Source organism: Phaeoacremonium minimum (genome assembly GCF_000392275.1).
Source record: "Phaeoacremonium minimum UCRPA7 unplaced genomic scaffold PA7_03_scaffold_380, whole genome shotgun sequence".
Classification (NCBI taxonomy): Eukaryota; Fungi; Ascomycota; class Sordariomycetes; order Togniniales; family Togniniaceae; genus Phaeoacremonium; species Phaeoacremonium minimum.
The window spans coordinates 1-27,397 of record NW_006921284.1 but is presented as its reverse complement, the minus strand read 5'-3'; the positions used below and the strand labels follow the sequence as shown (position 1 = coordinate 27,397).

Below are 27,397 nucleotides of genomic sequence, written 5' to 3'. Positions count from 1 at the left end.
GCTGGTTTCTCGCGCGCCACGAAGAGCGACCAGTGCTTCGGCCCGCCGGCGGCCTGCGCCTGCAGGACGAGATAGAGGAAGGTGGGGTCGCTGCCGCCGTTCTGCTGTTCTTCTCGTCCTCCGCCGGGTCCGGGTTCAGGTCCGGGTCCGGGGTCGCCCGACGCTTCTGTCCACTCGGTCCACCCGCCGTTGAGCTCCCTCTTGCGTACAATTGTCCTGCCGTCCGGGTACTCTCGATACTGCCTGATTCCCACTGTGTACCGCCTAGAAGGCTGCTGATCAGATATTCCGTGTGTGTAGGCAAGTCTCTCAGTAGGTGGCAAAGTCCCGTAAGGAGTGGCTGGAACGAGGGTGATGCTTAGGGGGTGATGCTGAGGTGGGAATGCTGTTCTGCGATATGGTATGGCACTAGGGTATCAGCTGGCACCCTGTCTTGAATTTTACGGGCAATGGGGTGTAAGAGGTTCAGATGATCAACAATCTAGCCAATGGATGGGACGGTGATGGCACCTTGAAGATGCGTTGATTGCCGATTTTTTTAAGCTACAATTCAACACTCTTGATCTTGATACTGAAATTGTCCACTCAGGTGTATTTGATGGCTAGGACGTTCTATTCAGCCCTAGATTCACAGCCTCTACTGAAGGGCCGATGCTATCATATACGAACTGAATTGAATGGGGCCAGGACCAAAGCAAGCGCTGAAGATCTCCAAAATACGGTACACCAAGTTGGCAGAGAAGTAGAGGATTTGACCGCCGTCATATATATATACATGGAAATACTGCCGGCTTTGCTATGTGAGTATTTGACATAGCGCTTTGTCAAGGGCGAAGCAAGAGAAACAGCGCCTATATAGTGAACGATTGATGCTGCTTGTAGTTTTAGTCAAGCTGGTTTGTCTGATCTCTAGAGTGATACAGTCTGCTAACGTAGACGTTAACTAATTAGTTTGCAAAAAGGGTTACGAAATTACCAGTAATTAGTCGAGGCAATCAGGATATTCAGGATATAAGTCTCAATTAGTGTCAGTGATAGCAATTGTGGCTAGTGACTGCGTGTCGAGCGATACAGATGTTTTTTTTTTCCCTGAGAAATCAAAAGGCATGGATGAGTCAAATAAAGAGTGCTTGATAATCACCTGTCCATCAGGGCACCTTGCGGAGGAACAAGCATTTGACAATGCGATGACAGCGGAACACAAATCTTTACCATTAGATAGTTACTATCACAGTGATTTTCCATGAATGGGAAAACGAGGCTGACAGAAATCTGCCGAACCGTGAGTCTGGAAATCATAGCAGAGGGGAAAAGGGGTGTAGAGGCTATTCAAAGTGGCAATCATTATCTAACAGACTAATAACGTTGTCTCTGTTCTCTGATTGCATGACTAACTACCTACGCTCGACAGTCTCCATCAAGTAGTGAAGCAGCAAAACCGGAAGACATGATCCTCATGATCGAAGGATGGGGAAAAGAACTACCCTGGCATACCTAAACCCCAAACTCAACCCAAACGCCAGCGATGCTCACATCTGAGACGAAACACTAGGAAAGTCGAAAGCAAAGGCCAACACCCCAGACCTAGAATAAGACCTTCCTTGCCTTGACGATGCCTGAGATGTCCCACTGCCACTGGGCGGGCTTCGTGTCGTCCATCCAGCGCATCCAGTCTTTGTCCCGGGACGGCTTCATGATATTCGCATACTCCCAGTAGTCCGGAAACCAGCCCGCGTTCTCCCAGTCGAGGATTCCCGTGATGCAACCTGAGGACTTGTCGACGATGATGTTCCTGGGCGTCAGATCGCCGTGCGTGAATACAGAGACGCCGTCGGAGCGGGGGAGCATCGCGGGGAGGGTGTGCTCGTAGAGGCGGCCCCAGTAATGGTGGTATCGCTCATAGATCCTGGCGCGCAGCCCGTCGTCGTCCGGGATGGGCCGCGGGGGCGACTGCAGATCGCGGAGTAGAACGTCGCTACAGGCGATGGAGCCGTCGGCGCCACACTGGAAGAGATGGGCAAAGTCGTGGGGCTTTGGGATGGTGCGGAGCTGCTCAACGATATGCCAGATATCGGCGCAGACACGCGCCTTGTGCTGCTCGTCGTATGCCGGCCAGGCACTTTCCAGAGTGACACCAGGAGCCTTCTCCATAGAGAGGTAGCCCACCTCCTCGCCGTTAATGATCCGGAATGACACGTGGAACAGGCCCGGCACGGGGACTCTCGTATGCTGCTTGACGAGGCTCATAGCGGAGGCTTCACTTCTGGTGACGCGAGTTCCTCTCTTGGTAATCACCCCGGGACCTATCTGGGTAACAACTGCTCCGCATTGCCGGGAGAGGATAACTGGGAAATCCCCTTCTTCATCTGTCCAAGCATCATCATCAGCATCAGCATCAGCATCAGCATCAGCATCAGCATAAGCGGGCGCAAAGTAACTCCAGAAAGAAAGGGCGAGTGAACGCGCGCGATTCGTTCGAGAGTTGGGAGACTGGGGATCTGTGATAGGGATAGGGATAGAATCTTTGTTTGTTTCTGGGCCACAAACCGGAAAAGGGCGAGGATGACACCTCGGGTTCAGTATCACCAGCACCAGCATCAGCATTAGCGTGGGGAGCTAGGGTGGTAGAAGAATCCATCACTGTTCCTAATAATGTGGCGGCAGGCGCACACACAGCTTGAGCGGTGATTTTATCCTGATGATTGCCGGTGGATGCGAAAAGGAGGAGAAGAAGAGAAAAGAATCACTTCCGACAGATGGTCAAAGGATGACGAAAGTGGTGTCCAACTTGGAGCATGCAGGTGGAAAACGCAAATTGTTTGTAGGGGAAGGGAAAGTTGGGCTTTTTGTGCTGTGACTCAGGTAACTGACGTGTACTGTGCTTTGTTTCGTGGATGTGGATGGTGAGGGGGGAGAAACGGCCCGGCGCGTCACGGCACAGCACGTGGGTAAGGTAAGGCGGGTAAGGTAAGGTGGGTAAGGTAAGTAAAGCTCAGTGATGAGACAGACATACATGTACATGTACAGGTACCTGGAGGAGGTCATGTCGGTAACATTAAGTTGTAGCTGCGCCGTGTAGGTGCGAGGCACGTCTGCCTGCCCGCCTGCTCACTCATACTCCTCAACTTCTTGCACTCTGCCTCCAACATTGTGTTGTTGTCGTCATCGTCGTGTGAAGTAAGAGAGAACAAGAGTGTCTTCTTTTTTCACTGTACCCTGCTGCACCAACAACGCCATAGAATCTTGACAATGATCTTTTATGGTGGCCTATCATCCGTACACCTGCTGGCGTATCTGTCGGCTTGACTTGACTCAGCTTGGCTTAAGACCAAGACCAGGATCCTAGTTGTCTGTGACATTACGGAAGAAAGACCCTTAAATAACAATAGCCTTCATCAAAACACCTCTTTTTGGAGGCTGATGTCTTGCGACCACCTTGACTCAGGTCACTTTGACACCCACACCATGACCGGCACAGCTTCCATATTTATATTTACATCCAAATCTATCTCTATCTTCGACTCTGCCTATATATATATGATACCTACTTATATCCAAACATTCAATATGTAAGGAATCTCCTTGAACGTGTCCCTAGGAATATCTAACTTGTTTATCAACGTACCCTGGCTGTTGCAAGTGTAGGAGTAGATTAGTGTTTACTGCCTCGATAATACTTCCAGCATGAGTCTCAGTTTGTAAAAGAAAATAAGGAGAAGTGCCTTGGAGGCGGTCGGCAGTGCCCTTCGAGACAAAATGCCTGCCGCAACATAGACGCTTCACTTTCCTCAACCTACTCTCAATCACCATCTATCTCCATCTTGGAACGGAGACATGCAAAACTAGCCAGTGGCTTACCATGCGAAGCTTGGTTCCTAAGGTCATATGTAGATTACATTCAGCAGTTTACTTTAGGCCGCCCTTGTCAGATCACATCCCTTCCATCAAAGGCCTTTCACTTCACTTCGCCCCGGAAAAGGTGATACCTCCACCAGTTCCTTTGATTTTGGGCTGGTCTTCGCAGACCTGTCAGCGAGCGTAGAGTTGTCGATTCTTTTAGACAGAGTGGAAAGCCCTAAGGTTAGGAATAGAAGTGCTGCGGCCCGAGCCGCTCACTGAACCCCAGCTTCATCAAGGGCGGAGACATTGGTGTTTTGAGCAACTGACTAGGACCAGGAAATCCAGACGCAATATTGGAGGCGAGGAATCCACTACTATAAAAAGTCCACCCAGTTTTGGAGCCTGGTATATCAATCTTAAGTATTTCTCTTCTTTTCCTATATTGTCCGCCTCTTGCTTCTGGTGACGTACTTGGCAAAGTGGCAAGTCCTTGATTCAATCCAGAACCAAGCAAGCAGAGCCCAAATATAGTACAATGTAGAACAACCAAAGGCTACTCCTCCCAGGCAAACCAATAGATGTATTATATACATCGAAAGTAAGCTCGCGTATACTTTAACTATACAGACAGAACCTGTTGAGAGTGAAATGACGGCTGGTCGATACGCATAACGCGTTTGCTAGTTGTTCTGTTGGCTTGGTTAGAACCATGTTTGCGTTCTTGAGACGAGCAAATAATTTGCCACTACCATTACTTGACGAGACCGGTTAACGACCTCTTGAGGATAGAGTGATATCTAACACTTTGCAAGCTACCGTGAAAGAAACTTCCGGACCACCTTTTTTGAACATATCCGGCAAAGTCTTACTATGCGTTAGAAGTTGCTGTACTGCGAGTCATCAGTACAGATGCCGTAGGGTCCTTTGTATGACAACTTTTGGGGCAGCTAATTGTACCAACCCCAGCATCCGTGGCAAGGATGTCTGGCGGAAGGGGCCTTGACTCCAATTCAGGTACGATATCGCTACAGCCAAGCCCAACTTGTTCTTCGACAACATGGTTGAGATTCAACAAGATGAAGAAGTTCTGTGAGCCATATACCTACCGTACTTGCAGGCTCCTCTCATACCAATCGAAGATTGAGTGTGATCTTGAGCAAGACACGGTGTTAGCTGGGGAGTCATGGCTGGTTGGACCCATGGCTTCAGTTTAGAGTCATACCCACACGAGGACGCTCGTGATGATCGATAACATGGTACGATGTTATTCCACGATCCTTCTGCTGCCATTCATTCTTAGCTCAAGCTTGTCTGTCCTGAGAAATCCGTATCGAGTCGTGCCGCTGCGTGCTTCATCTGTCCTGTGCTATAACTACTCAATCAGTAGCAAATCAAGCTGTAGTCCTGCGTGTGCCCTACTGTATTTATTATCAGTTTCTCTTGACGGGTTAATGGGTCTATGATATTTCGAGCATGGCTAGCTCCTGGACGGATCGGAGAAGCGAGGTAATCTAGCCCGCTTGTCCAAGTTGCAAGGGCCCACGGACGACGATCCGCTGCTCTCATACATCTTTGCTTTGGTTTTGGTTGGGGATTGGTTGTTTGTGTCGTCTTGGCTCGTTGCTCATCCTCCAATGATCGCGGCTATATTCAGAACGATCTTGATTTCAGCTTTTTCCGTCACAAGGGACCGGACCTTCCCACAGAGTGAGCAAATTTACAAGCGGCGTTGATACGTGAGGTAGATCTCTCCTGTTTCCCCAGAATACTCTCTATTTTTGAGTCCATTTCAGAGAGAAGTGCCGGCCGGGGAGAAGCCCCATCATTGCGTATAGAAAGTGGACATTCTCGCGGGTATACCTCGGTGATGAGTTGGATTAGATTGGGATTGCAAGCTCAAGGTCACAGGCCTAGGTGGACCATATTCGTTAAAGGGGGAGTCCACAGTCTCCCACAATGTGAGCCGCACCGTTGTTGCTGCGTCTGACCGCGGTGGAACTGCTACATGTTGGCTTAGGGGTCCTGGGTAAGGATGGCTGCGTGAGTAGGCATTTATCGGTGAGAGTAACCCTTGAGTTGAAGAGGAGGAGGAGGAGAAGGCAATTCCCCATGGCGCGCAAAGAGGCATGTTCTAGACAATGAACAGAGTGCTTACTAGATGAGGCGGGATTGAGTAATTAATTTTCTATCTTTGCAGACAGATAGGCTCCTTGCCACAGCTCCTGCCTGCCTCTTCCTTTGCCTGTTTATGACGGGTATGGGAGATGTGATACTGCTTGTAGACATATGACAATAATGACAATGCGATGGATACTCGGGTACTCCATATTTGGTACTCGAGACTCGAGACTCGAGATAATGATCACTCGATGATTGATACTCGGTACTCGGTACTCGGTACTCGAGATTCGAGATTCGAAAAAAGTAGCGACAATACAGTGCCGCATCCCGCGAACATTGATGTAGGTCACGGGGTCAGCCACAGGGTTCTCGTCGACGACGAGGCACAGGCGCGTCTTGAGTCGTCTTTTGTCATCGGGCGCGGTGACTCCACCAACGCTGCTCCTTTCATTTATCTCACAACAAACCCCAACCCGGGCTCCAACCACGACGAGACCCGACGACGACGACCTGACGACGACCCGGTAAAGAGCAACAGGCAAGAAGGAGACGATATCATCAATAAGGACAATGGAGGCTTTGGACTTGGACTTGGACATGGACTCGGACTCGGACTCGAACTTGGCCGCTGCTCCCACTCCCACTCCCACCATTTTTGATGCTACTCGAGAAGACGACGACAAAGACATTCTCACCACCACCGTCGCATGCCCCAGCCTCTCCAGCAACCCTCACGCTCATCCTCACCCGCACAGCGACAGCATCGACGACCGAAGCCCGAAAGATTTGCGGCGCTTCTATCTGACTGCTCCTCGATCTGCTTCTCGCCTTGGCCAAGGTAAGTGGACTGCATCTGTGCTGCTGTTTTCACACCGTTTCCGTGCTCCTCACATCTTCACATCCTCAGGTACTCCTCACCGTCTGTCTTCTTCTCCTGGCTTGAAATCAATCGCTTCGCGTCGCATTGCGCGTGACCGACGCAGGTACCCAAAGCACGACACAACACACACTCATTTCTCATCCCAAGCCCTATCTCATCTCCTCCCTGCGCCCGTGTTTTCCGAGACTGAAGCTGTGACTGAATATCACCAACCGTTGACTGACTACCTTCTTTCTCGCCCTCAACAGACTCCTCATTGCTCAGCCAGCAACCGGTTTTGGGCCGCAACTCTCTCGCGCCCGAGCTCCCACGTTGCTTTGCGCCAGACGGTAATAATGCATCCTGTCCCCGCCCCGCCTCCCATGTGATGATCCTCAGCTCAAGATGGAGCCCAGTGCCAGTGCCTCCATTTACCATGCCCTACCCACTGGCCACCATCGTCCACGGTGGCATGGCATGGCATGGCACGACATGTCAACCACGATACAGAGCATGAGTAGAGATGGAAAGACGACACCTCACTAACCAGTGCATTCTCAACAGGCCCAGGACCTACCGCTCCACAAGCACCTCCACCTCCATACTCCAACCCCAACCCCAACCCAGAGGCCGGCATCATGGCAGATCGCAAGAGCGCCGGCGACGGCCACTCCAACCGCGGCCCCGGCACCGGCACCGGTCCCGGCAACGGCAGCATCCGCACCCCCTATGACTACGAGATGTCGCCGCTGCACCTCAACGGTGCCCACAACGACCGCCGCAATGGCCCCGCCGGCAGCTCCGTCGTGCTGGCCGTCTCGAATGAGCACTGGGTGCGCTGCCTGTGCGTCTTCCTCGTGGTAGTCCTGGTCGTCGCCGTCTTCGGCGCCCTGTGGCTGGCCATCTGGCGCAACGAGCGCCTGGTAGTCGATGGTCTTCTTGGTGGCTCGCGCGGCGCCGGCGGTGCTGTGTAGACCCGCTGCTGCTACTACTACTACTACTACTACTACGGCAACATAGCGTCATCGGATGGATGGATTGATTGATTGGTTGGTTGGTTGGTTGGTTGGTTGGTTGATTAGCTCTGTCGGCGGTAGGGATTGGAGGGTGTCGATGTATGGATGGCAGAGGGGGGACAGATCGCTGGGCGCTTTGCTCGGGCTGGTTCCCGTTGTTGGAAGGGTGGTATGAACCGTATGATGGATACGCAAGCTGTCTTTGTCTCTTCCTCCGTCGCTTGTCAAAGCCAAGCCGTTGTCATTCCGACGAAGCGCATTCTCTCGAACGAAAAAGTCTCTAGGCAGGCCATACAGTATCCAGAACCCACCTGGTCAGAATCGATGTCTTCTCTGACCTGATGAATATGCTTGGTGTTGCTTGATGCATGAATGAATTCAAATGGTCGACTCGCAAGCACGCGAAAGAAAGACGCCTCAGATCCTGCCAACTCGCCAAACGTCTGCCCTTGCTTCACTGTTACACGTGTCTTGGTTTACTCTCACCTGCACTAGTTTGAGCTATCACCCCATCATCAAGATATAATAGCCCTTGTCTCTTTTGTTTGGATGTACTCAACACTCGGACTCGGACTCGTGGTGATTCGAGCAACTCGAGAGGGCTGAGTCAACTTTTGAAAGCCTAACCTCCTCTCCGGATCTGTTTTGACATCGATATCTATCAATTATGAGGAAGCTTCATCAGACCATAAAAGGCCTGCAGTTGCGGCCGTGTAATCGTCTGGAGCTCCATGCCTCTCACTCTACCCGTCGACAGGCGCTCTCCTGCACGCTTGTGACCGAGACTCGGCCATTTCACGTTCCTCGGACACTACTGACTCTCCCACGGAAGCAGCCTACCTTGGAGGTCACATAACAAGCCTCGCCCCCTTGGTTGTCTGTACTTGGTTAACATGATCAATGTCTACAGGCGACATCGGACGGTATCGAGGCGTTTCAACTGCATCCAGGCTCGGATACGCTCAAGGCATATCGATTGCAAGCCCGCCACCTGAACCTCATGCACCAAGATGACGTCTGCTTCCTCAAACTTCCTGGCCGATATGACAGCAGTAGCGACAGCCTTGAGAGTTATCTGATCCCTCTTTTTCAAGATACCGCCACTGGCTGGCACTACTCCCCCAAAACGCGAAGAATCAATGCAGGCCCTCCCGTGGTGAACTAGCCAGTGTGTGGGACGAGTCCTGACTGGGTCTTTCGCCTCGTCGAAATGAGCAAGCGCCGTGATGATGGACTTTTTCGAAAGCTTGATCTGGGCAGTCCTCACCCCAACGACAACAGGGAGAACAAGGAAACAGACACAGGTGGATCGACTGGATCGACGACTACGATGCAATCCTTGGAAGACCGCCCTATCCCCGAATTGTGTGCTCCTCTCGGGGCATTGGTATTGGCATCTCCAGCCTCGTCACCCCATCCCCTCCCAAATAGACCCCAGAGCTGCGAAGATTGTTTTGAAGTAACCCCCCATGCAACTGGGTATATCCTTGCTGTGGATATGCTGGATGAGGATCTCTCCCTATGGATTCTCCGCGGAGACCTCGACACTATCAGGGACAGCATAGGCAAGTCCACGCCGGCAGATGTGGACTGGAATGATTGGAGCGAGGTGGCAGAGCCATACTTCAACACAATCGACCCGGCAAACCTCTTCGATGGGCAGCTTCTCACCCCCAATCCAGACAGTCCATCGGTGTACGGCGTAGCCTGTATCATGTCTTCCTTCCGCAACATGGGACAGGATGGAGCGGACTATGGGCGTGCTGTCGACCTCGCCAAGCGGGCTCGACACCCGCTACGCCCGGGACTGGATTGGATCGACGGCGATGAGCTCCGCGGTAGAGTGTGTGAGGCTGAGCTATAGACTGCTGAGGTACTAATTGTCAAGGCCGCTTTTGGCTTTTGAGCACCAGGCCTTGGTATAGACACTGAGTAGCGATACAAACAGACCTGCACCCGAATACAGTAATGTCCAGGATCAGCGTCCACTACTAGTATTGAGAACTCCCCTAATTGGCTCAAAGATAAGGCTGCAGGGGCATACATAAGCTTCCATTACGCAGACATTACCCATTAGACTGGCTACAGTCCTAATCGCTCGCCTATAGGATCATCTAAGAAAAAGGACATGATCTTTTGCGTTGTACAAGACGCGGGGCTGGGGATGTCATATGCCTATAGGGTCTTGGGAGGGTCTCACATTTCGATTTGCAAGCCATGGTAAAGAGTAGGTGGACGGGATCAGAGATTAAAAAGCGTATTACCTCTTCATGGAAGACATTATAAGACAATTTAGGCGTTTTGGGGGTTCCTCAACGCAGTGACCATGGTCACCAGTGATCCTCTGTACTACCCTCTTATATCCCCATTGACACTGGTAGACCAGCCGTGGTTCTCCTTACAATGATTCCTGGAGCTTCTGAGAACTGTAGCTTCCGCCTATTTGGCCTTCTCCTTCAGCACCTGAGCAATGCCAGCCTCGGCACGCCTTGTTGCCTCCTCAGCACGCCTCTCTGCCTCCTCAATACGTCTCTCTGCCTGTCTCTCTGCCTCCTTAATACGTCTCTCTGCCTCCTCAGTAACCTGTTCTGCCTCATCAGCACATCTCTTGGCCGCCCTCTTTGACTCCTCAGCAATCTGTCGTACCTTCTCGGCACGTCTCTCTGCCTCGGCAAGCTGTCGCTGCAGCCGCTGTTCCGCTCGCAGTCGGATGCGGTGATCGCGCTCTTGGTCATGCTGCACTTTGCGTTTCTGCAAGTCACGCTGCTGCTGTTGATACTGCAAGCCTTCTTCTTCTCGCTTCGAAGCAAGGGTCCTTCGGCGTAGCTGTTGACGTTTGAACCAGACTCGAGTGGCTATCATGATGAGGATCTTGCTGTCGATCTCGAAATCTTGCTCTTTTGGGCCTTGTTTGGGGCGTAGGAAAATATCCTGGAATTTGACGAGCAATGGGACGCCTGAGTAGTTCCATAATGAAGGGTCATAGGCGGTTGTGTTGCGAGGACGATTACCGGAGGTCTTGAGGTGGGCTGTTGCTTTCTGCGGATGTCTCGCTCCACGGGACCAGAGTTCTAGATCGACAGTGCCTAAGTGGTCTTTGGTGATGTTGATCAGCAGAACAGCTTTGACATCTCCTCGTTCGTGATCGGGAGCCGAATTATCGAACCACTAGTCCTTGGCTTCTCGGGCACATTGAAGAGATTGAGAGTAGGCAACTTCAATAACGAAGGTTGGGAAATCGCCACCTTTGAAGCGGTGTAGAGTTGGTGAGAAACCGTCGTCAGGTTCTTTGGCGGCGCCGGTGTCTGTGATCGAGTCGTAACGAGCTGATCCGATCGGAACAATCTCGTCTAGCAAATCCATGTGAGTTGCCTGACCGAGCATGTAGCCAATTGCAGTGCCTTTGGCCATCTCGTGTACATCACTGGGCATCTTGACAAGGAGGATGCCACTGTCCGCACCCAAGTATGTCACACGGCTGTTGCGATCGTCAAGCTCGAGGTTGTTGTAGAAATTCTCGAAAACTTGTGGACGGACACCGGAAAATCTGAGATAAGTGCCCTCGTCATCAGGGCCACGTGATTTGACTTGCTGAAGAATTATGCCCAAGGCAACACTCGCCGATACTGTCGCGAGGTCAAAATCTGCTGGTGATTACCGGATTAGGACGGTAACGACACAAGCTGCCAGATAACGGGGCCACTAACCTTGGCCGTCCTGAGCCTGTGAAAGCCTCCGGCCCTGGACCCCGGGCTGCATCTCATCATTGACATTAGCATCAGCCATGATGACGATGGCAGGATTTTGTGATGCTTCAATATGTTGTGTGTGAGATTCGTGATGGTTTGTGAAAGGAAAAGGACGTGCTGAGTCTTTTCGTTGGCGGCGCTTGTTATCCATGGTGCTGAGGTCCGAGCGCTGTCGGACCGGAAAATCTTTGATCATATCCTCCTGTCTGACCAAGGTCTGTCTGTCTGCCTTTGCCATGTGATACATGGTCTGGAAAGATCTAAGTGGAGATGAGGAACAAGTCAAGATAGCTTTGATTGCAACGACTATTACATGTATAGCATACCACAAAGACAATACAGTACAGCGCTGGACAATTGTGACATCTGCAAGATCGGTTGATAGGTGGTGTACTGAAAGGCTGTTAGAGGATGTGAAGCCAGCTTTGGCTGCCGCAAGATGCTACTGGTGATCCTTAGCACTAGTACATGTACATACCCATTGCTGACCCGCGTGCTGTCTACGTGCTGCACTGACACAAATAATCAAGGAAATTCTTTCAACAGAGAAAGTGGACAGTGAGCCTGCACACTACTGTACACGCATAATTGATGAATATCATGTTTTCAGGATTGAAGCCTCAAGACCATCGTCACAATCGTTTTCGCACAATTTCCGGACTTTCTAACTGGTTCAAGATGTCTACGTTGCCCTTCCCCTTTAGGCAGGGTAAGACTCTTCTTGGCCAATAGCCACTGAATCATGCAAGCCTGCCATGGGCCGCAGATCCGGCGGCGGACAGCTTGCAGAACCAAATCAACACCATTCTCAACAAAGACCATTCGCCTGCAATCCAGTACTCTTGCGAACAAACGACTGTCAAAGTCTCCATCGAGCGAACCCATGGACGTGGTCTGAGTAAAAAATACAAGAAGATGGACGTGGAATGGCTGCAGATAGACAGTCATCTGGAAGGGCTTGCTATCTTGTTTAGCCAGGGTAAGAAGATCATCGTAAGCGTTGATTTCATTTGCAAAGAAGTCGCTAGTGATACTGCCTCCATAGCTGCAAAAGGAAAGAACAAGAGGAAGAGTGCTAGTGAAAATCAGAGGGCTTGGAGGGCCGCTAAGGCTGGCCTATAGGCCCGAGTCTACGAGTATAGGCGTTGTAAGGCCAAAAACTGCAAGCAAGGCCCTCACTGCATGATTGATGAAACAGACAATCACATCAGCATGCTTTCGGGGCACCTAGAAGCCAAGGTCAGACATCATAGAAACAATATAAAGGATGGAGAGACTAAGGACAACGTCAATATGGATATTGAGATCCTACCCAAGATCGCCAAAGATATGCTGGCTTACAGCCGTAAGCGGAAGGCGGAGAGCCCTTCCAGCGGTCGGCCCTATAAAACGTATGTCTCGGCGCATCAGGGTCACTACCGTGCGGCTGAGATGGCCTATCCTGGGGATCCTAGCGTGTGCGGTGATAGGTTGGAGAAGCTTGAAGAGTACTGCAATTGGGGCATGACGTAAGTGAAAAACGACAGGTGGAGAGAGGCCTTGGAGGTTGCAAATAAATATGCGATGGAGAGCATCTGATTGAATTGAACTCTGCTTTACACTAGAGGTCCATCTGGCATTGCAGATCAGCAGCCGATCCTGGCGCTTAGTAAGGTACCTTGTATAGGCTATACCTAGGTAGGCTATTGGCGGGGGCTGGTACATGCACAGCGGAACGGGCCGAAAGACAAGGATTCCGTGGCGGGGTTGGGGTTAGCGCTTGGTTAGACCTAGACACGCTAGAGTAGTGAGTTGAGGCTGAATGGCCCAAACAACCACAACCACAACCACAATCTAACAACATCAAAAGACCTTCAATGTGCGCTGTGATGAGGGGCCAGGTGGAGACTGAGGCAGCTGTAGGAGTGAACGAATGGCCTGTAAGTCACAGAATATAATTGACACCCTGAGAGGGGGGCAAGTGCACAGGCTAGATCAGATCTCGCACTGCACTGCACTGCCTGCACTGCCCACAAGCGCCATCCATGTTCCATGCTGAGTGACGTCATCACGTGAGCTGGATGGATATGTCGTTCTCTTTCTCTACTTCACTAACCGTAACTTCTCTCTTCTTCTGTCCTCTCATCCTCTTCCCTCATCTTTTCTTGGTTCCCCCCTCTTTGCGTTGCCCAAACCACCACATCGCATCGCGTCACAACACAAGACATCACACCGCAGCACATTATCAACAAACTGTTGCATCCCAGCCAGCCTGCAAACATGGAGCACTCTGCTTCTTGGCTGCTGTCCGCGGCCATGCAGGAGGAGGGCGAGAACTCCGGGCTGCTCCTCAAAGACACGAGGAGCAAGCATGAATATCACAAAGATGACGGCCACGTTGCCCCTCTGAGGCCTCCCTGTACTCCTTTCGAGAACGTGGGCATCTGGCCTAGTCTTCCCAAATACCGTGTCGACCTGATGTCAGCCGACTTGTGCTACTACAACATCAGCCTTGCTCAGTTCCACGATGCCGAGTTCCAGCAGAAACTGGCAGACAAGCGGTAAGCCTCCCGGCCATCCCATCCCCACCCCCACCGTCTCTCTCTTTCTACCCAGAACATGATTTCCTACCTTCACCTGGCCTTGTCTACTGCTCCCCTTCTTCCCCATGGTGCAGCCGTCCTCGTCCTTGTCCTCGACCGCCGCCTCGGATTCTGTTTGCCCTGTTCCTGCCTCTCCATCCCTCGCACATACATGCGCAAAACGCACCTATCCCCACAATGTCGCCGTTGCTGACCCGTTTTGATTTCGCGCCGCTATAGCTACGAGTACGACCCCGCCACCAAGACTCTCACCCTCAAGATGCCCGGCAGGGTCCACGAGGAGGGCGTCCGCGCCATCACCGCCCTGCTGGACGCCGCCCTGCGCGACAAGCACGCCCAGCTCTTGCAGACCGCCGCCGTCGGGCAGGAAGATCACAACCACGATGATAACGACGACCACCACATCGGCGTCAGCTTCCTCGCCGGCGTTCGCCCCAGCGGCAGCCCGGACGTGCACCTCGAGGGCGGCGCCGCCAAGGTGCCGGACCAGAGCTTCGCGGACGGGTGCGCAGTGCAGCCGAGCGTAGCGGTGCTGGTGGCGGCGACGCAGACGTGGGCGGGCGCGCTGGCCGAGGCCGAGCGCTACGTCCTGGGCACCAACGGCCTGGTGCGCGCCGTCGTCGTCGTCAAGCTGGAGCCGGTAGCCCGCGACAAGAACACGCTGCTGCCCGGGGCCGAGGCCCGCGTGGCGCTGGTGCGGGCCCGGATCGAGGGTGGATGTTTTGCGGCTGTGGTTGATTTTGATGTGGTGAGTTCGGCTTGGCCTGGTCTGGCATGTTCTGTTCTGTCTGTTCTGCTGCTGCTGCTGCCCTGCTCGATCTGCCTTCGGTTCTAGAAGTTGACCTCCATTCATACTCGCAGGCCCTTCCAAACGACGACCAGACCGACCCGTCTTCTTCTCTTTCTTCCGACGACGACAACGATGACAAGGAGAACAGCCACCCCCCCGCGCTGACGCTCGACCTCGCCGACTTCGCCAACCCGGACAACCACGCGCGCATCGCCGCCCTGGGCGAGACCATCACCATCCCCGTCTCCGCCCTCCACGACGCCCTTGTCCGCGACCTCGAGGCCGTCTGCCGCAGCCCCCGCGACTTCGCCATCCCCGCGCTGCCGCCCGGCGTCGTCAAGAAGGAAGGTTTGGTGCTGGAGACGTGCGATTCCGAGACCGAGGCCGGGGTCATCGGCCAGGCCGAGTAGAAGGCGGCTGCGAGGGAACCGGATGAGGATGATGGCGATGATGACGAGACGGCGGATTGCAAGGAGGGGGCGTACCGTGGCAGGAAGCCCTGCGGCGTGGTGACGGAGCCTCGTCGCTCTGGTCGCTCGCAGGTTGGCAGCTCGATTTCTCATGTCTGACTTGCTATCTGCGATTGGAAAAGGGTGTTGGCCGACAAAAGACTCGATATCCTGATTGATCGAAGCCATTCGTGGCCTGTTTGTTTGCGTATGAGCTGTTTCCCGCGATCGAGGTTCCTCATGGTTTCGCTCTGCCGCCTCGACAATCTTCCGAAGCAGCTGAACCGGCTATTTGCTCAGGCTTCTCTTTTTATCGTACAAATCTGTAGTAAGTCTACTCCCTTGTCTCCTCTCTATGCTCTCTCCGATGCAGCAACACTTACAACGCGACGTCAGATCGAACCAATCCCACAACGCTGGCCGATGGACGAGTGAAGAGGCACGCCTCCCGCTGGCCACTAACTGCAATCCAATGCAATCGAGGGTGGATTCACCGTCTCCAGACACTGGCTCTTCCTTGAACGGCCTCAGCTCGACTCGGGTTCATTTCAAGCATGGAAGACTGTTCGAGGGACGATAGGAACAGCGGACTTTGTAATGCGGGATAAGGGATCGAGGACATACATCGGAACGCTGTCAGACTTGGCATATGTAATTACATGAAGGGAATTGTGACGAGTGTCCACGTGGAATCGATGGGAGGCATGCAAGGTCACTGTGACTTCATCTCTGTCTCTGTCTCTGTGCTTGATCATGTCCAATGTCCTTCTCGTGTCAAATACAGCTTGACGTTGTGTCCGAAGGATCATCAGGATCACGATGCCATGCATGCTGGAAGCGAGCTGAAACTTGCCCAGGCTTACTGATCTCCCCATGCTGCTCGGGGACCAGCCACAACCCACCGAGTTCGGGTCGCATCCGCCGACTCAGAAGCATCCCATCCACTCAGTTGAGCCTCAACTCGCTAAGTAAGCAGCCACATGCCCATCTCAACCGCAGCCCGCAACCGGCCTCCTGAAATTCCCAATCCTGGCTGGCATCTTGTGTGGGAGCCAGTCAGCCGCTTCTCGCCCCGTGTGATGCTAAAATGCCATGGATGTCGTGACGCATAATGCAGAATACATTCGGAACCTGGGAGGGTCACTGCGATTGATGGCCCGATGCCCACGGCTTGCTTCGAGGCCCTCCGATGATAGCTAGTCAGTCAGCGTGGCCAGATGCTGGGGCAGCCAGGTATGTGGTCTTGTTGTACCACGTAGGCGGAACCTGCGGGCAAGTGTTAGGTGATCGGCCTCTGTTCAGACAATGAGATGTTCCATCCGGCCGGGTTTCGGGGTTGGGGATGGTGAGGACGGAGCTGGGGCAGACGTTGGAGGGGAGGATAGCAAGCCATCATGCGGGGATATCGAAGGGGGTTGGCATTGGCGACGACGACTGGGTGCTACCTTCTCCTCGTATAAGTGAGTTGAGTGTGACGGTGTATCTAGCACACAAAATCCGAGCTGTCTTCTGGATCCTCTGTGAAGGGATTTCCTGGAGTAGGAGAGGAGCGCTCGAATTGGGTACAGCTCTCGAGCTTCGGATGTCATCGTAGCCAGCGCTGGTTTTTTCAAATACAGTGCCACAGACGGGAGTTCACCGTCATGCTGACTTCATCCGCCAACTCCATGACATTTTCACGAGCTGAAATCGACTTGGCTATGCCGGACAGAAGAATTTTGAATGATCATGTCATCTCAGCTCTCATCGGCCGTATCAGATCGCAAAAGCAGCTAGTAACAACCGCATGACTTGCAGTGAGAATGTCAACAGTGGAAACGGCGGCGGCACTTGCTTGACATTGTGCTCATTCTGGAGACGACAAGCCAGGCCTTCTGCTGTGCTGTGAGAGAGGCCACTGACAGGAAGTATCTCTTTGGGTCTAGCTTGCCATCACGATGCTCCTTAACGATAACGTGCATGTTCACCGTGGTGGCGATCCAGGAGCAGGAGGAGGTTTCACGTCCTCGCCTGAAACCCGACACGCTGTGTTGGCCTCATCATGATGAAAATTCGGAAAAGCAGACAAAAATAAGAGTAGGAGGACGGGAAGGGCAAAAAGGTCCAAAAAGGTAACAAAAAAAAAACAAAAAGAAAAAGGGCCCTGGGTGAACAATGACATTGGCGGGAATCGGCATGACGTGATCCTGACTCCGACCTCCCACCGAAGTGGTTAGTCTTCTAGACCGGCGCGCTACCACGACTCGGAGGCCGTGGGCGCCCTTGCCCTCTACCGACTACACCACCGCTGCCATGTGTTCTGTTGGGAAAACACACCGATTTGTTCCCTTATATGGCTTCTCCCACGAATGTTTGTATTCTTGATAGGGGGAACTTGGAAAGTGAAGCCTCCCCTGCCCTGCCCCGCTTGCCCTCCTGGCACTACATCTCATCTCGCTTGGTCTTACTTATCTTTACAACTTGTGGCCTTCTTCCTGCCCGGCTGATAAAGTCTTCTTGTTGCAGTTGATCGAGTGCGTTCGCCACTCTTCGTCCAACCCATCTTACCGATCTATACCTCCTCTCCACACCCTCGCTTTCCCGATCAACCGTAAGGCTGTCGAGGCTTGCCACAGGTTGTCGATGCCAAGAATTTCCGAGGCAGCTAGTACGCCGCAGGAGGTACGACGCCTTTCTGTTTAGTGAACATCAATATCCTCTAACTTCGACTTCGGTTCCCAGGTTTCTGTGCTCTGATATCTTCCCCGTCACGCAGGTCATGCCTCCAGCGAGCTCCAAGGGTCATCGAGCTCACGAACCTCAGGTCCAAGGAACCAAAATTGTCTAGATATTGCCATATGCTTGGCCTGCTATCTTGTACGGATCACCGCGATAGACAAGCTCGGCTAGGGATGAACGCTCGTCTTCGGATGGATGTACTAGAATTTGACAGCCTTTTACTCATATGAACTAGATGCAAGAGGGGGGATGGTCGAACCGTGACGGTCTTCATCAAAAAGGCAAGACTTGCGATGCCTTCAACACGCGAACCCGAGAATCGCATTGAGAGTGACAGTCCAGTTCAACAATCACAATATTTCTGATACTGAATGATGATGAAGACTCTCAAGAGAATCAGAGACCAATACAATCATCAAACCTAGGAAGTCTTATTGTCTATTTGAGAGCGGAGACACCCGCTTCCATTTCCAGAGCTCCGTTACCTAAATGTGCCGAGATTCAAGTTACGCTCATCATGAAGAAGCGCCTTCTCATCGGTTTAAGCAAACCTTACTTTGCAATGAAATGAGATGAGTGGACTGGGATGCAGAGGCGAAGAGCGACGAGACCATCGCCTACAACGGCCTTGTCGGTGACGGTTGCCGACCGGTATATCCCATAGGTCGTCTGGATAAGGGGTTCGAAGGCCTCGAGAAATATCACGAGATGCTGCGGCCTTGGCAGGACCTCTCGAACGATTTGAACCAGGTGTTCTAGAATCAGTTGTATAGGTAGAAGAAGTTCAGCCGATGGCAGCAGGACAACAGAGAACCGGAAGAGGAAAAGGAGTTTGCTGCTTATCTGCAGGAGCAGAAACGCCAGGATGCTGAAGGCACAGTAACTCGGCCAACAGCTAGTCAATACCTCGAACAGCTTAGAGATTCTTATGAGAGGAGGCAGCGCTGTTATGGCCATGACGATAGAGACGAAGGGTTTACTACATATGTCGAGGAAAAGAAGCAACAAAATTCTGAAGCCGGGTGTCAATAGCCAGGAAGGACTAAAGTCGAATACATGCGGATGCTTAAGAATCAGTTTAATAAGAAGCAGCCTAGAGAGGGCATCAAGGATGGGAGATGAAGGGTTTGCAGCGTTTGTCGAGGAGAGGAAACAAAAAGACATGGAGGCTCGGCCCGGGGATTACGGAGGACGAGTATCTTCAGATGCACAGGAAAGATCGATCGGGACGGTTATATAGATTCTACCGCAGAGCAGCCGCGAGAAATTGCAATGATGCCTCAGGCACGTTGAGGGGCCTGGCATGACGCGTATCGTAGGGGTCAAATCGATCCGTGCCGATCTCCCGTTCACCTCAGGCCCCGAGCCTACGGCAGGGGAAAACGGAGAGCAACGAGCCCAGGTATCTGTTACATTGCTATTGGTGAGGACCGACAGCGTACGCGGTCGTCTTTAGCCTTTCCGCCTCTCCATACAGGATAGTCCCGATGCGTCTTGGCCCGGCACGCTCTTGCGCGCGGCCCGCCATCACGCCTCTCCGTGACACAATGATATCAGATATCAGAGGCGACACGATAACGAGATGGCTCCACTGCCCCACCCTCGCTAATGATCCTCAGCGGGACGACAGGGTGCGCCTGGGTAGACATCCCAGTGACTTCTCTCCACATCCGCGTGGCTGCTGCGCTCCTAGTAGTTAGTAGTAGTAGTAGCAGCAGCAGCGGCAGACCACCGTCTCCTCCAAACAACCTTGTTGTTTTTGAGAAGGGGGCGGCGGCGCGTAGTAGGACGTGTCTGTGATAGTGTTTGAGAGACCAGCCGATGGAGTAGCAATGAAATTCCATCACTGTCGTCGTCAGAAGAAGGGACCTCATACACGTCGCCCGTCTCTCTCGAGGTTGCCGACGCCCTAAAGAGAACGCGAGGCAGGGTAGAGGTAGGAACAGCACCCGAATCAGGAACGGCCTATGGGATCACACCCGATCGACTGCTGACTCAATATGGTGTTCGAGGTCAGGGGCTTGGCTATGTTTGTGAGCTTGCGGCGCACTTTGGCTTCAATAATTGGGCCTCGGGCCTCATTTTGATCATTCACCGTGCCGACTGACAAGAAGAAGCAGATATACCGGTATATCATCAACCGTCATCGTTAGACAACCACTATTCTTAATGTTATACAACGATGATGGAGCAGAATGTTGCTAATCTGGCGACAAGAAACGAGACCATCTTTGCTGTCTGGACTGGCGTCCAGTTGAAGCGTATCTTGAAAGTAATAGAAATAACTGGCTGGACACCCTTCGAGAATGACGTGCGCAATTGGCTTGGTTATCAGTGATATTTGCGAAGCTATACTCAACTGAATTATATCTATAGCCAACTTAACGTTAATATATTCAAGTATATTTTCTTCTTACCTACTCACACACCCATTTATTCTAACTTATCTCACTAATTATGAGCATTGCCTTCACCAAATCACTTCCACTCCGATCCCAAGGATCCCTCCACACACAGCTGTTTATGAACCCAGCTATCGTGGCTTTCTCGCCTATCTTTGTTGGAGTCAATTCAAAGGCGCACACTCACACACAGCTAAAGCACACTACAGTACCTTACCTTAGCGTGCCTCATCAAGGTTAGCGCCTGCCTCCTGGCCTTACCTTACCTGACTTTGTCTAGCGCAACGCATGGACCTTCCTGCTTGATTGCTTTGAACAGATCTGACGCATTTATTGCTGTTTTTTCGTGTGAGTGAGTTTTGTCACCTTCTTTATCCCCCATCTCCCATCAGCATCACCACCACAGCGCAGCTGCGTGAACCTCCCCCACACATTGCGGTCTGTAGCCATCATCTATGATCATCATGGCTGATGTAAACGGTGAGGCATGGCCACGCAGGAGCCTCCACGAGGACGAGGACGAGGACGAGGCTGAGGACCTGCAAGGTGAGTATGTCCAGCTCACTTGCTAGCTACCTATCCTTCACTATGTGGGTGTGCCTACCTATCCATAGGCTACACTGTGCTGTGCTGTGCTACACACTGCGGATGGAGTAGATACAGTCCTTCTAATGTGCTACTAGGTTGCGATATCACACAGGTCCCAAAGCGCGACGCAGCCGCAAAAATCGTACAGCACATACAGCTGTGTGCTGCTCACGGTGACCGTTTCGGGGGCGAGTACATCACGTTCTCCAGCGTCTCCCCGCGCGTGTTTGAGGATCTCCACGTCAAACTTGCCGGCCGCCACGGTCGCCTAACCTACTTCGGCGCCGACAGTGGCATCCTCCTGGTAAAGATGGCCGATGCAGTCCATGAGATAGTCCACACAACTGCGATTGATGCACTGAGGGACCAGGCCGTTGTGATGGGCCTGTCTCGCAAGGTCTTCCGCGTCGGATCGCCCCGATACTACTCAGCCACCGGCAATGGCAATGGCGCCGCCAAGGAACCCGACGACGGATTAGCCCCAGCTGATTATCGCGCCCATAGCGACAAATTCCCCACCTTTGTTATAGAGGCTGCCAACTCCCAATCCCTCCGTCGTGTCCGGCAGGCCAAGGACTAGTGGTTCGATAACTCGGCCCCGGATCACGAACAGGGTGATGTCAGGGTGGTTCTCATCATCAAAATCGCCAACGATGACCTAAGCGCCATTGATTTGGAGCTTTGGCATCGTAGGTGGAAACGCCCCAAGAAGGCGAGAATCCAGCTCAAGAAACCCACCACCGCCACGAATCAGCCTCTCAACATTACTATAGATGAGAACCCTGCTCTCTGGAGCTGGTCCGGTGTTCCGTTACGTGTCGACTTCGAGGATGTCTTCTTGCGGCCCAAGCAAGGTCCAGAAGAGCAGGATCTCGTGTTGACAAGTGATACACTTGTCAGGATGGCCACACTGGCCTGGCTCAAGCGGCGACAGATACGTCGGGACGACCGGGTTATGCAACGAAAGGAGGAAGAGGCACGCCGAAAGCAACAGCGCGAGAAGCTCGAGCAGAAGAAAGCCCAGGAGGACAAAGAGCGCGAGCAGCGTTTGCAACGGCGGGAGCCACAGCGGTCTCTTTTCCAGCGGACTGAGAAGATGAGGCGGCGCATCACCAAGGAGTACAAGGAGCACAAGGTTAAAGACCAAGGAAAGACAGCAGAGCTGCACATTACCAAGGCGGTCGAGGAGGCAGAGCAGCGTATTGCCGAGGAACGCCAGGCGCGCGAGGAGGCAGAGCAGCGCCAGGAGGAGGCAGAGCAGCGCCAGGCTGAGGCAGAGCAGCGCCAGGCTGAGGCAGAGCAGCGCCAGGCTGAGGCAGAGCAGCGCATTGCCAAGGTGATGGAAGAGGCAGAGCAGCGCATTGCCAAGGTGATGGAAGAGGCAGAGCAGCGCCTGGCTGAGGCGTTGGAGGATACACAGAAACGCCATGCCAAGGCTATCAAATAAGGAGGTGGAAACCCCCGTTGCCAAAGCACTTGATGAACACAAGGAAACTGAGCAGTATCTTGCTGAGTTGAAGGAGAAATAGACATGTTTGGATGATGGAGACTATTGTAGCTGTTATAAGTGATCAAGAGACAAATAGACACAATCAGAGTCTATAGAGGTCTATCATATCATGTCATCTCCTGCTCGGATAGTGGGGTCTAGCTTTGGCTCGTAAGTGAGTCTCGCGTAAAGGACCTCGTGAACACGGCGACAGTGGCTCGCATGGCCGTCTGCAAGCCATCTAGGATCCAGTTCAGAGACGGGATTCCTAGGTGTAAGGCGCCTCCTCTTTCTTGGGGCGTCCCTGAGAAATCGCCCCTTCCGCATTGTGTCTCGCGGCGCCAACGAACTTCCTGTGGCGTATACGGCCCTTGGCAAGGTTCTTGCGCCCAGAAGCGTTGGTGTGATTGCTGCCGGTGCGTTGCAGCGCATACTTCTGGGCGAACCGTTTGCTAACGGTGTTCACCTGTGCTCCTGTATCTAAGTCAATCTTAACCTTGGTCTCGGATGACGACTAGAGCAACCTGTATGTTCTACAGGCCACGTGAAGCCACACCATTTCAATCTTCTCGGACAGTCAGAGCGCGCTGAGGGTATTGAAGGACCCTCAGCAAAAGGACAGCCAGCAAATCATCCGGCAAACCATCCGGCAAACGCTACAGGCGGGTACGAGCGATTGAGGAAAAGGCACATACAATCCAGTTCTACTGGGTGCCGGGCCACTCTGGAGTACCTGGGTTGTTCGACTACCTAATGGACGATATTGCCGGTAGGAAAAAGAGTGGGATCAGGGCGGCAGACAATGGCTATTTATTGGTAAGAACCTCCGTGTGCCGTTACTATGCAGTAGATAGACTTGAATTTGAAATGAAAATGCTCCTCGTCCAATCCCCCGTCACCCAGTAAGAAGGCTTGGGCGTCAAGCGTGCAAGCTGCCGCTGATTGGACACTTCACAGGCGGCACGATTCAACCTTCCGTAGGTACCCATCTACTCCCTACGGCTTCCTTCCTACCTACAATTTGTCGGAGAATGTCATCAAGCTTTCACGGGGAAGGTAGGCAATATGGCTGCTTGTGCGAACACGATGACCCTGCGCCGCTTACTCACGCAGTCGAAGCCGGCGGTCCCTTGCAAGACGAAAGCCAGCAAGAACAGTACGGGCCAGTGGCCCATCGTCGATGACGATGCCATCAGGCTCTGGGACCAGTTCAATATCGACACGCTTAACGAGAGCTACGGCCACATCCTCGACCGCATATTCCCGGCCGAGCAACTGGCGGGGAAAAATCAAACCATCTCTGTAATCCCATTGTAACGTGGGGCCGGCCGGCTGGGACTTCCTTAGTCTCGCGGCCAATTCGCCGTCCTGGCCACAGTAGTAGACCCATGTGGGAGGCTTGGCACGCAGCCGTCTTCGCCGGCTCTTGTTTATGCCCTTGGTTCGCCTCCTCCAGTTATACTGTCTCGGGTCAACATATGTAAAGACACGCTTCCGAGCCGCCTTATTCCTTAGCTCGTAGTGCCGGAGTGGCGGAGAGCCGTGGCCGCCTGGAAACGCGCGCACCGCGATGGTGCCCTTCTCGTCGGCGTGTTGCAGGTTCCAGTCGAACATCATCTCGTCGAATGCGAGATAGTCATCATTCGACAGCTCAAACGTCTCGAGCTCCATGGCGATCCGCATCTCGCGTGTCAGGCTTGGGTTCAGCTCGGGCGTCGTCACGAAATGCGGCACGGTGATGGCCGTGCTAAAATCGCTGATCTTGCCACCCACCAGCTGCCGAGCCGCGACGTCGATGCGCAGGATGCCAAGCTGCTGCAGCCGGCCAATGTCGCCGAGCATCTTGCTAACTACTGCCGGCTGCAGCTCCTCTTCTTCGTCCTGGGGCCGAAACTCCTTCACGACGCCTCGAATCGGGGGCGGCCGACCGTCCCGGCCTAGGAAGCGCGACCGCATGTCATCGCCCCCAGGATACTCTATATCGCCATTAAAGTCGATATCCACGAAGTGGCGGTGCAGCGCGCGCTCGTGGTCCTCGTCCAACAGTATATAGCCGAAACAGCCGACTGCAAGCTTCTCGTGGCCGGCCTCATGGAGCCGCCCAAAGGCGCGACACTCACAGCTGAAGGGCTCCGCATAGTCGTAGAAGGCGCTCATGAGCACCCGATCGTCCGGGTCCGTGTCGCTCGCGGGGCCCAGCCAGTTGTGGTCATAGACGAAACGGAACTAAAAGACACGCGCATGGCAACGTTAGTGAATTTATTCGTCTTTTCCTTCCACGCGTCCAGAAGGTCGATGATGCATCCATCCACTCCATCCGGGCACCTACTAGCTTGAGTGCGTAGATCTGCTCGCGGATCTGCACCTTGAACACGTGCGCGTGCAGTCCTTCGCCGACGTGCTCGAGAAACTCGATTGTTTGCGCGCCTTGGAAGTCAAAAGTCTTCAGCTTGGGCCCATCACACAATGGCAACGGCACCAGATCCACGCTCGATAGCGGCCAATCGGGGTACATGGTGTGCGGCATCGTGAACAGCAACGGCCGGATGCCTGGCCGGGAAAACATCTGCCATCAAGAGTAGTGCTCTGGAAAAATGCATTTTGCTCCGCCTGAAGCTGAAGCGCGCCATCTTTGTGCTGTCTTGTCCTGCGTTGGCTGTGGGTATGTTGGATGGGCAATGGGAACGGAGACCGTACAGCAAAACTGATAATGAGTGAGGTGGCTGAGCTGACAATGTATGTGGGTCTCCACACTACACCTGATAACGCATGTGGGTCTGCCATCTTATTGGCTAAGAAAAGTCACATGTGAGTTCAATAAGTCGGTGAGCAGGTGGCATACAGAGGGGAAATGTTTCCGAAACGTTTCTGAATTATTTCTGGTTATATCGAGAGACAATTCTACCATAATCCAATATGAATTTTGACTCTTACCTTGATGATCGTAGAGAAGTATGACTAAGTAAAGACTTACTGATGCCAGATGAATAACAAAATGACTTTAATGATACTGAATATAATCGAGAATTATACATTATTATTGAACAAATTCTACCTTATGCCAGTCTCCAAGCTTCCGAAGATCTAGTACTATAGAAATACATTAAATAAGTAAAGATCAACGATTATTTTCTCTTAACCATCAAAAACTAATCTACTATAACAATAAGCTAGTACTAAAGAAAATAAGATCTTGATCTCTGTCAGTTTTCCTATGTCTAGGCTTCTTCAACCATACCAAGACATAGTGTTCGTCCAAAATGTTTACTTTATAGCTAGACTACCAAAGATGTTAAAAACAAACGATCAAAATACTATAATTATTATTATGATAGAAAGTTTAAGCTTAAAAAAGATTAAAAAATTATAGAATATTATAAGTAAAGAGATTACTTTAAATAATCAAATACTAATTTCGTTTCTTAAGATTCAATATAATACTACTTGCAAATATCTAGCTTTTATGATAAGATGTATTATACTTAAGGAAGCTTCTATAAAATGTTATATATATACTTGCTAAGAAGGCAAAGGCTATAAATATTCTAACCTATTTTTTTTCAGTTATGATAAAGTTATACTAAACCTTTTTACCAAGATAATTAAACTTTAAGAAGAGGTTAAGAAATAATACTTTCAAAAACAAATTCTTAGGTAAATGAATATTCTTATCTACTGATTTTTGAGTTGTTAGTTAATTTATCTTATAAAATTTAAGTATTATAGAAGTTATCCTTCAACACTTTAAGAAAAGCAAAGTATATATCTCTTAATAAGACACTTATATTCTTATCTTAAAAGAGATAAATTATATAGTAAGTATATTCTTTAAAGTTATATTACCTTAAATATTAATATCATTCTTAAAGAGTATATTGTAAATCTTTAATAATATATAGTTTGATATAGCAACTCGATCATACTTTCAAAAGTCAAAGAATACTTTTAGTCTTCTTTAAATACTATATAAGGACTATATATCTTACTTATTAAAGTTATATTATCTTGAACTGATGTTGATTTACCAGAAGCTTGAGATTAGAAAAGCTATCTGTTTACAACAAACTTACGAAAGCGACCGATATATAGTATGTAAATTTCTTAACTAAATTTAAAATATATTAAGTTAATATTCTATTAGATAAGGTTCATTATGGCGGTTTTATAAAGATAGTTTAAGTCTCTTATAAAGTAATATTATACTTCTTTATTTCTTTTGATTTAAGTATGACTTTATTTATCATTATTATCTCTTATAGTCAATATAAATACCTTCTAATACTATCGGTCAAACCATTTTTATCTATTGTTAATAGCTTAGTAAGAGTTCTCTAAAAAATTAATAAAATATAAATAAGTCTAAGTAATTTACTTTTAGAATATATATAAAAAGAATACTAATATTAACTTAGATGCTTTTTTACGTTTACCTAAGTTAAAGAACTTTATTAAAAAATATAAAGAAAGAACAATTATAAATATATATTAAAATCTTGCAAATAGTAACTGGCTTTAAGCTTTAATTCGTAAACAATAAGTCATCATATTTCCTAAAGATACTTATACGTTAGCTCTAGCATTTGAAGAAGCTAAAGAACGAAATTCTCAAAGTTATATAAGTAATACTACTTAACGATATATAAAACATTTATCATTAATAAGTCAACTTTAGTATATATACTAAGGATATATAAATTATATAATTATCTATTTCTTTTATAAGCAAGCAAAACAATAAACTTTTTCAGATATAAAGTCTTTTTCGATAGATGCCATGTAAGGAACCCTTAGAAA

At 50.9% G+C, this 27,397-nt stretch overlaps 7 protein-coding genes across 7 annotated transcripts; 4 read left to right on the top strand and 3 right to left on the bottom strand.

The window, feature by feature from the left end:
* Positions 1-1,584: 1,584 nt before the first annotated feature.
* Positions 1,585-2,247, bottom strand: UCRPA7_5042 (putative phosphotransferase family protein; the record flags this gene model as incomplete). The annotated part of the gene is made up of 1 exon (XM_007917592.1): positions 1,585-2,247. One exon carries the CDS (start codon positions 2,245-2,247, stop codon positions 1,585-1,587), a length of 663 nt encoding a protein of 220 aa, XP_007915783.1.
* A 4,284-nt stretch (positions 2,248-6,531) lies between these two features.
* On the top strand, positions 6,532-7,794 carry UCRPA7_5041 (hypothetical protein; the record flags this gene model as incomplete). The annotated part of the gene is made up of 2 exons (XM_007917587.1): positions 6,532-6,799; positions 7,385-7,794. 2 exons carry the CDS (start codon positions 6,532-6,534, stop codon positions 7,792-7,794), a joined length of 678 nt encoding a protein of 225 aa, XP_007915778.1.
* A 2,481-nt stretch (positions 7,795-10,275) lies between these two features.
* Positions 10,276-11,622, bottom strand: UCRPA7_5040 (hypothetical protein; the record flags this gene model as incomplete). Its single annotated transcript, XM_007917588.1, has 3 exons — positions 10,276-10,922; positions 11,028-11,483; positions 11,544-11,622. 3 exons carry the CDS (start codon positions 11,620-11,622, stop codon positions 10,276-10,278), a joined length of 1,182 nt encoding a protein of 393 aa, XP_007915779.1.
* A 1,175-nt stretch (positions 11,623-12,797) lies between these two features.
* On the top strand, positions 12,798-13,163 carry UCRPA7_5039 (hypothetical protein; the record flags this gene model as incomplete). Its single annotated transcript, XM_007917591.1, has 2 exons — positions 12,798-12,976; positions 13,112-13,163. The coding sequence occupies 2 exons, from the start codon at positions 12,798-12,800 to the stop codon at positions 13,161-13,163; spliced, it is 231 nt and encodes a 76-aa protein (XP_007915782.1).
* Positions 13,164-13,844: 681 nt separating this feature from the next.
* UCRPA7_5038 (hypothetical protein) lies at positions 13,845-15,367 on the top strand (the record flags this gene model as incomplete). The annotated part of the gene is made up of 3 exons (XM_007917589.1): positions 13,845-14,125; positions 14,387-14,915; positions 15,029-15,367. 3 exons carry the CDS (start codon positions 13,845-13,847, stop codon positions 15,365-15,367), a joined length of 1,149 nt encoding a protein of 382 aa, XP_007915780.1.
* A 5,614-nt stretch (positions 15,368-20,981) lies between these two features.
* On the top strand, positions 20,982-22,561 carry UCRPA7_5037 (hypothetical protein; the record flags this gene model as incomplete). Its single annotated transcript, XM_007917586.1, has 3 exons — positions 20,982-21,072; positions 21,210-21,673; positions 21,728-22,561. 3 exons carry the CDS (start codon positions 20,982-20,984, stop codon positions 22,559-22,561), a joined length of 1,389 nt encoding a protein of 462 aa, XP_007915777.1.
* A 310-nt stretch (positions 22,562-22,871) lies between these two features.
* On the bottom strand, positions 22,872-25,118 carry UCRPA7_5036 (hypothetical protein; the record flags this gene model as incomplete). Its single annotated transcript, XM_007917593.1, has 3 exons — positions 22,872-23,077; positions 23,713-24,829; positions 24,933-25,118. 3 exons carry the CDS (start codon positions 25,116-25,118, stop codon positions 22,872-22,874), a joined length of 1,509 nt encoding a protein of 502 aa, XP_007915784.1.
* Between the last annotated feature and the right edge of the window lie 2,279 nt (positions 25,119-27,397).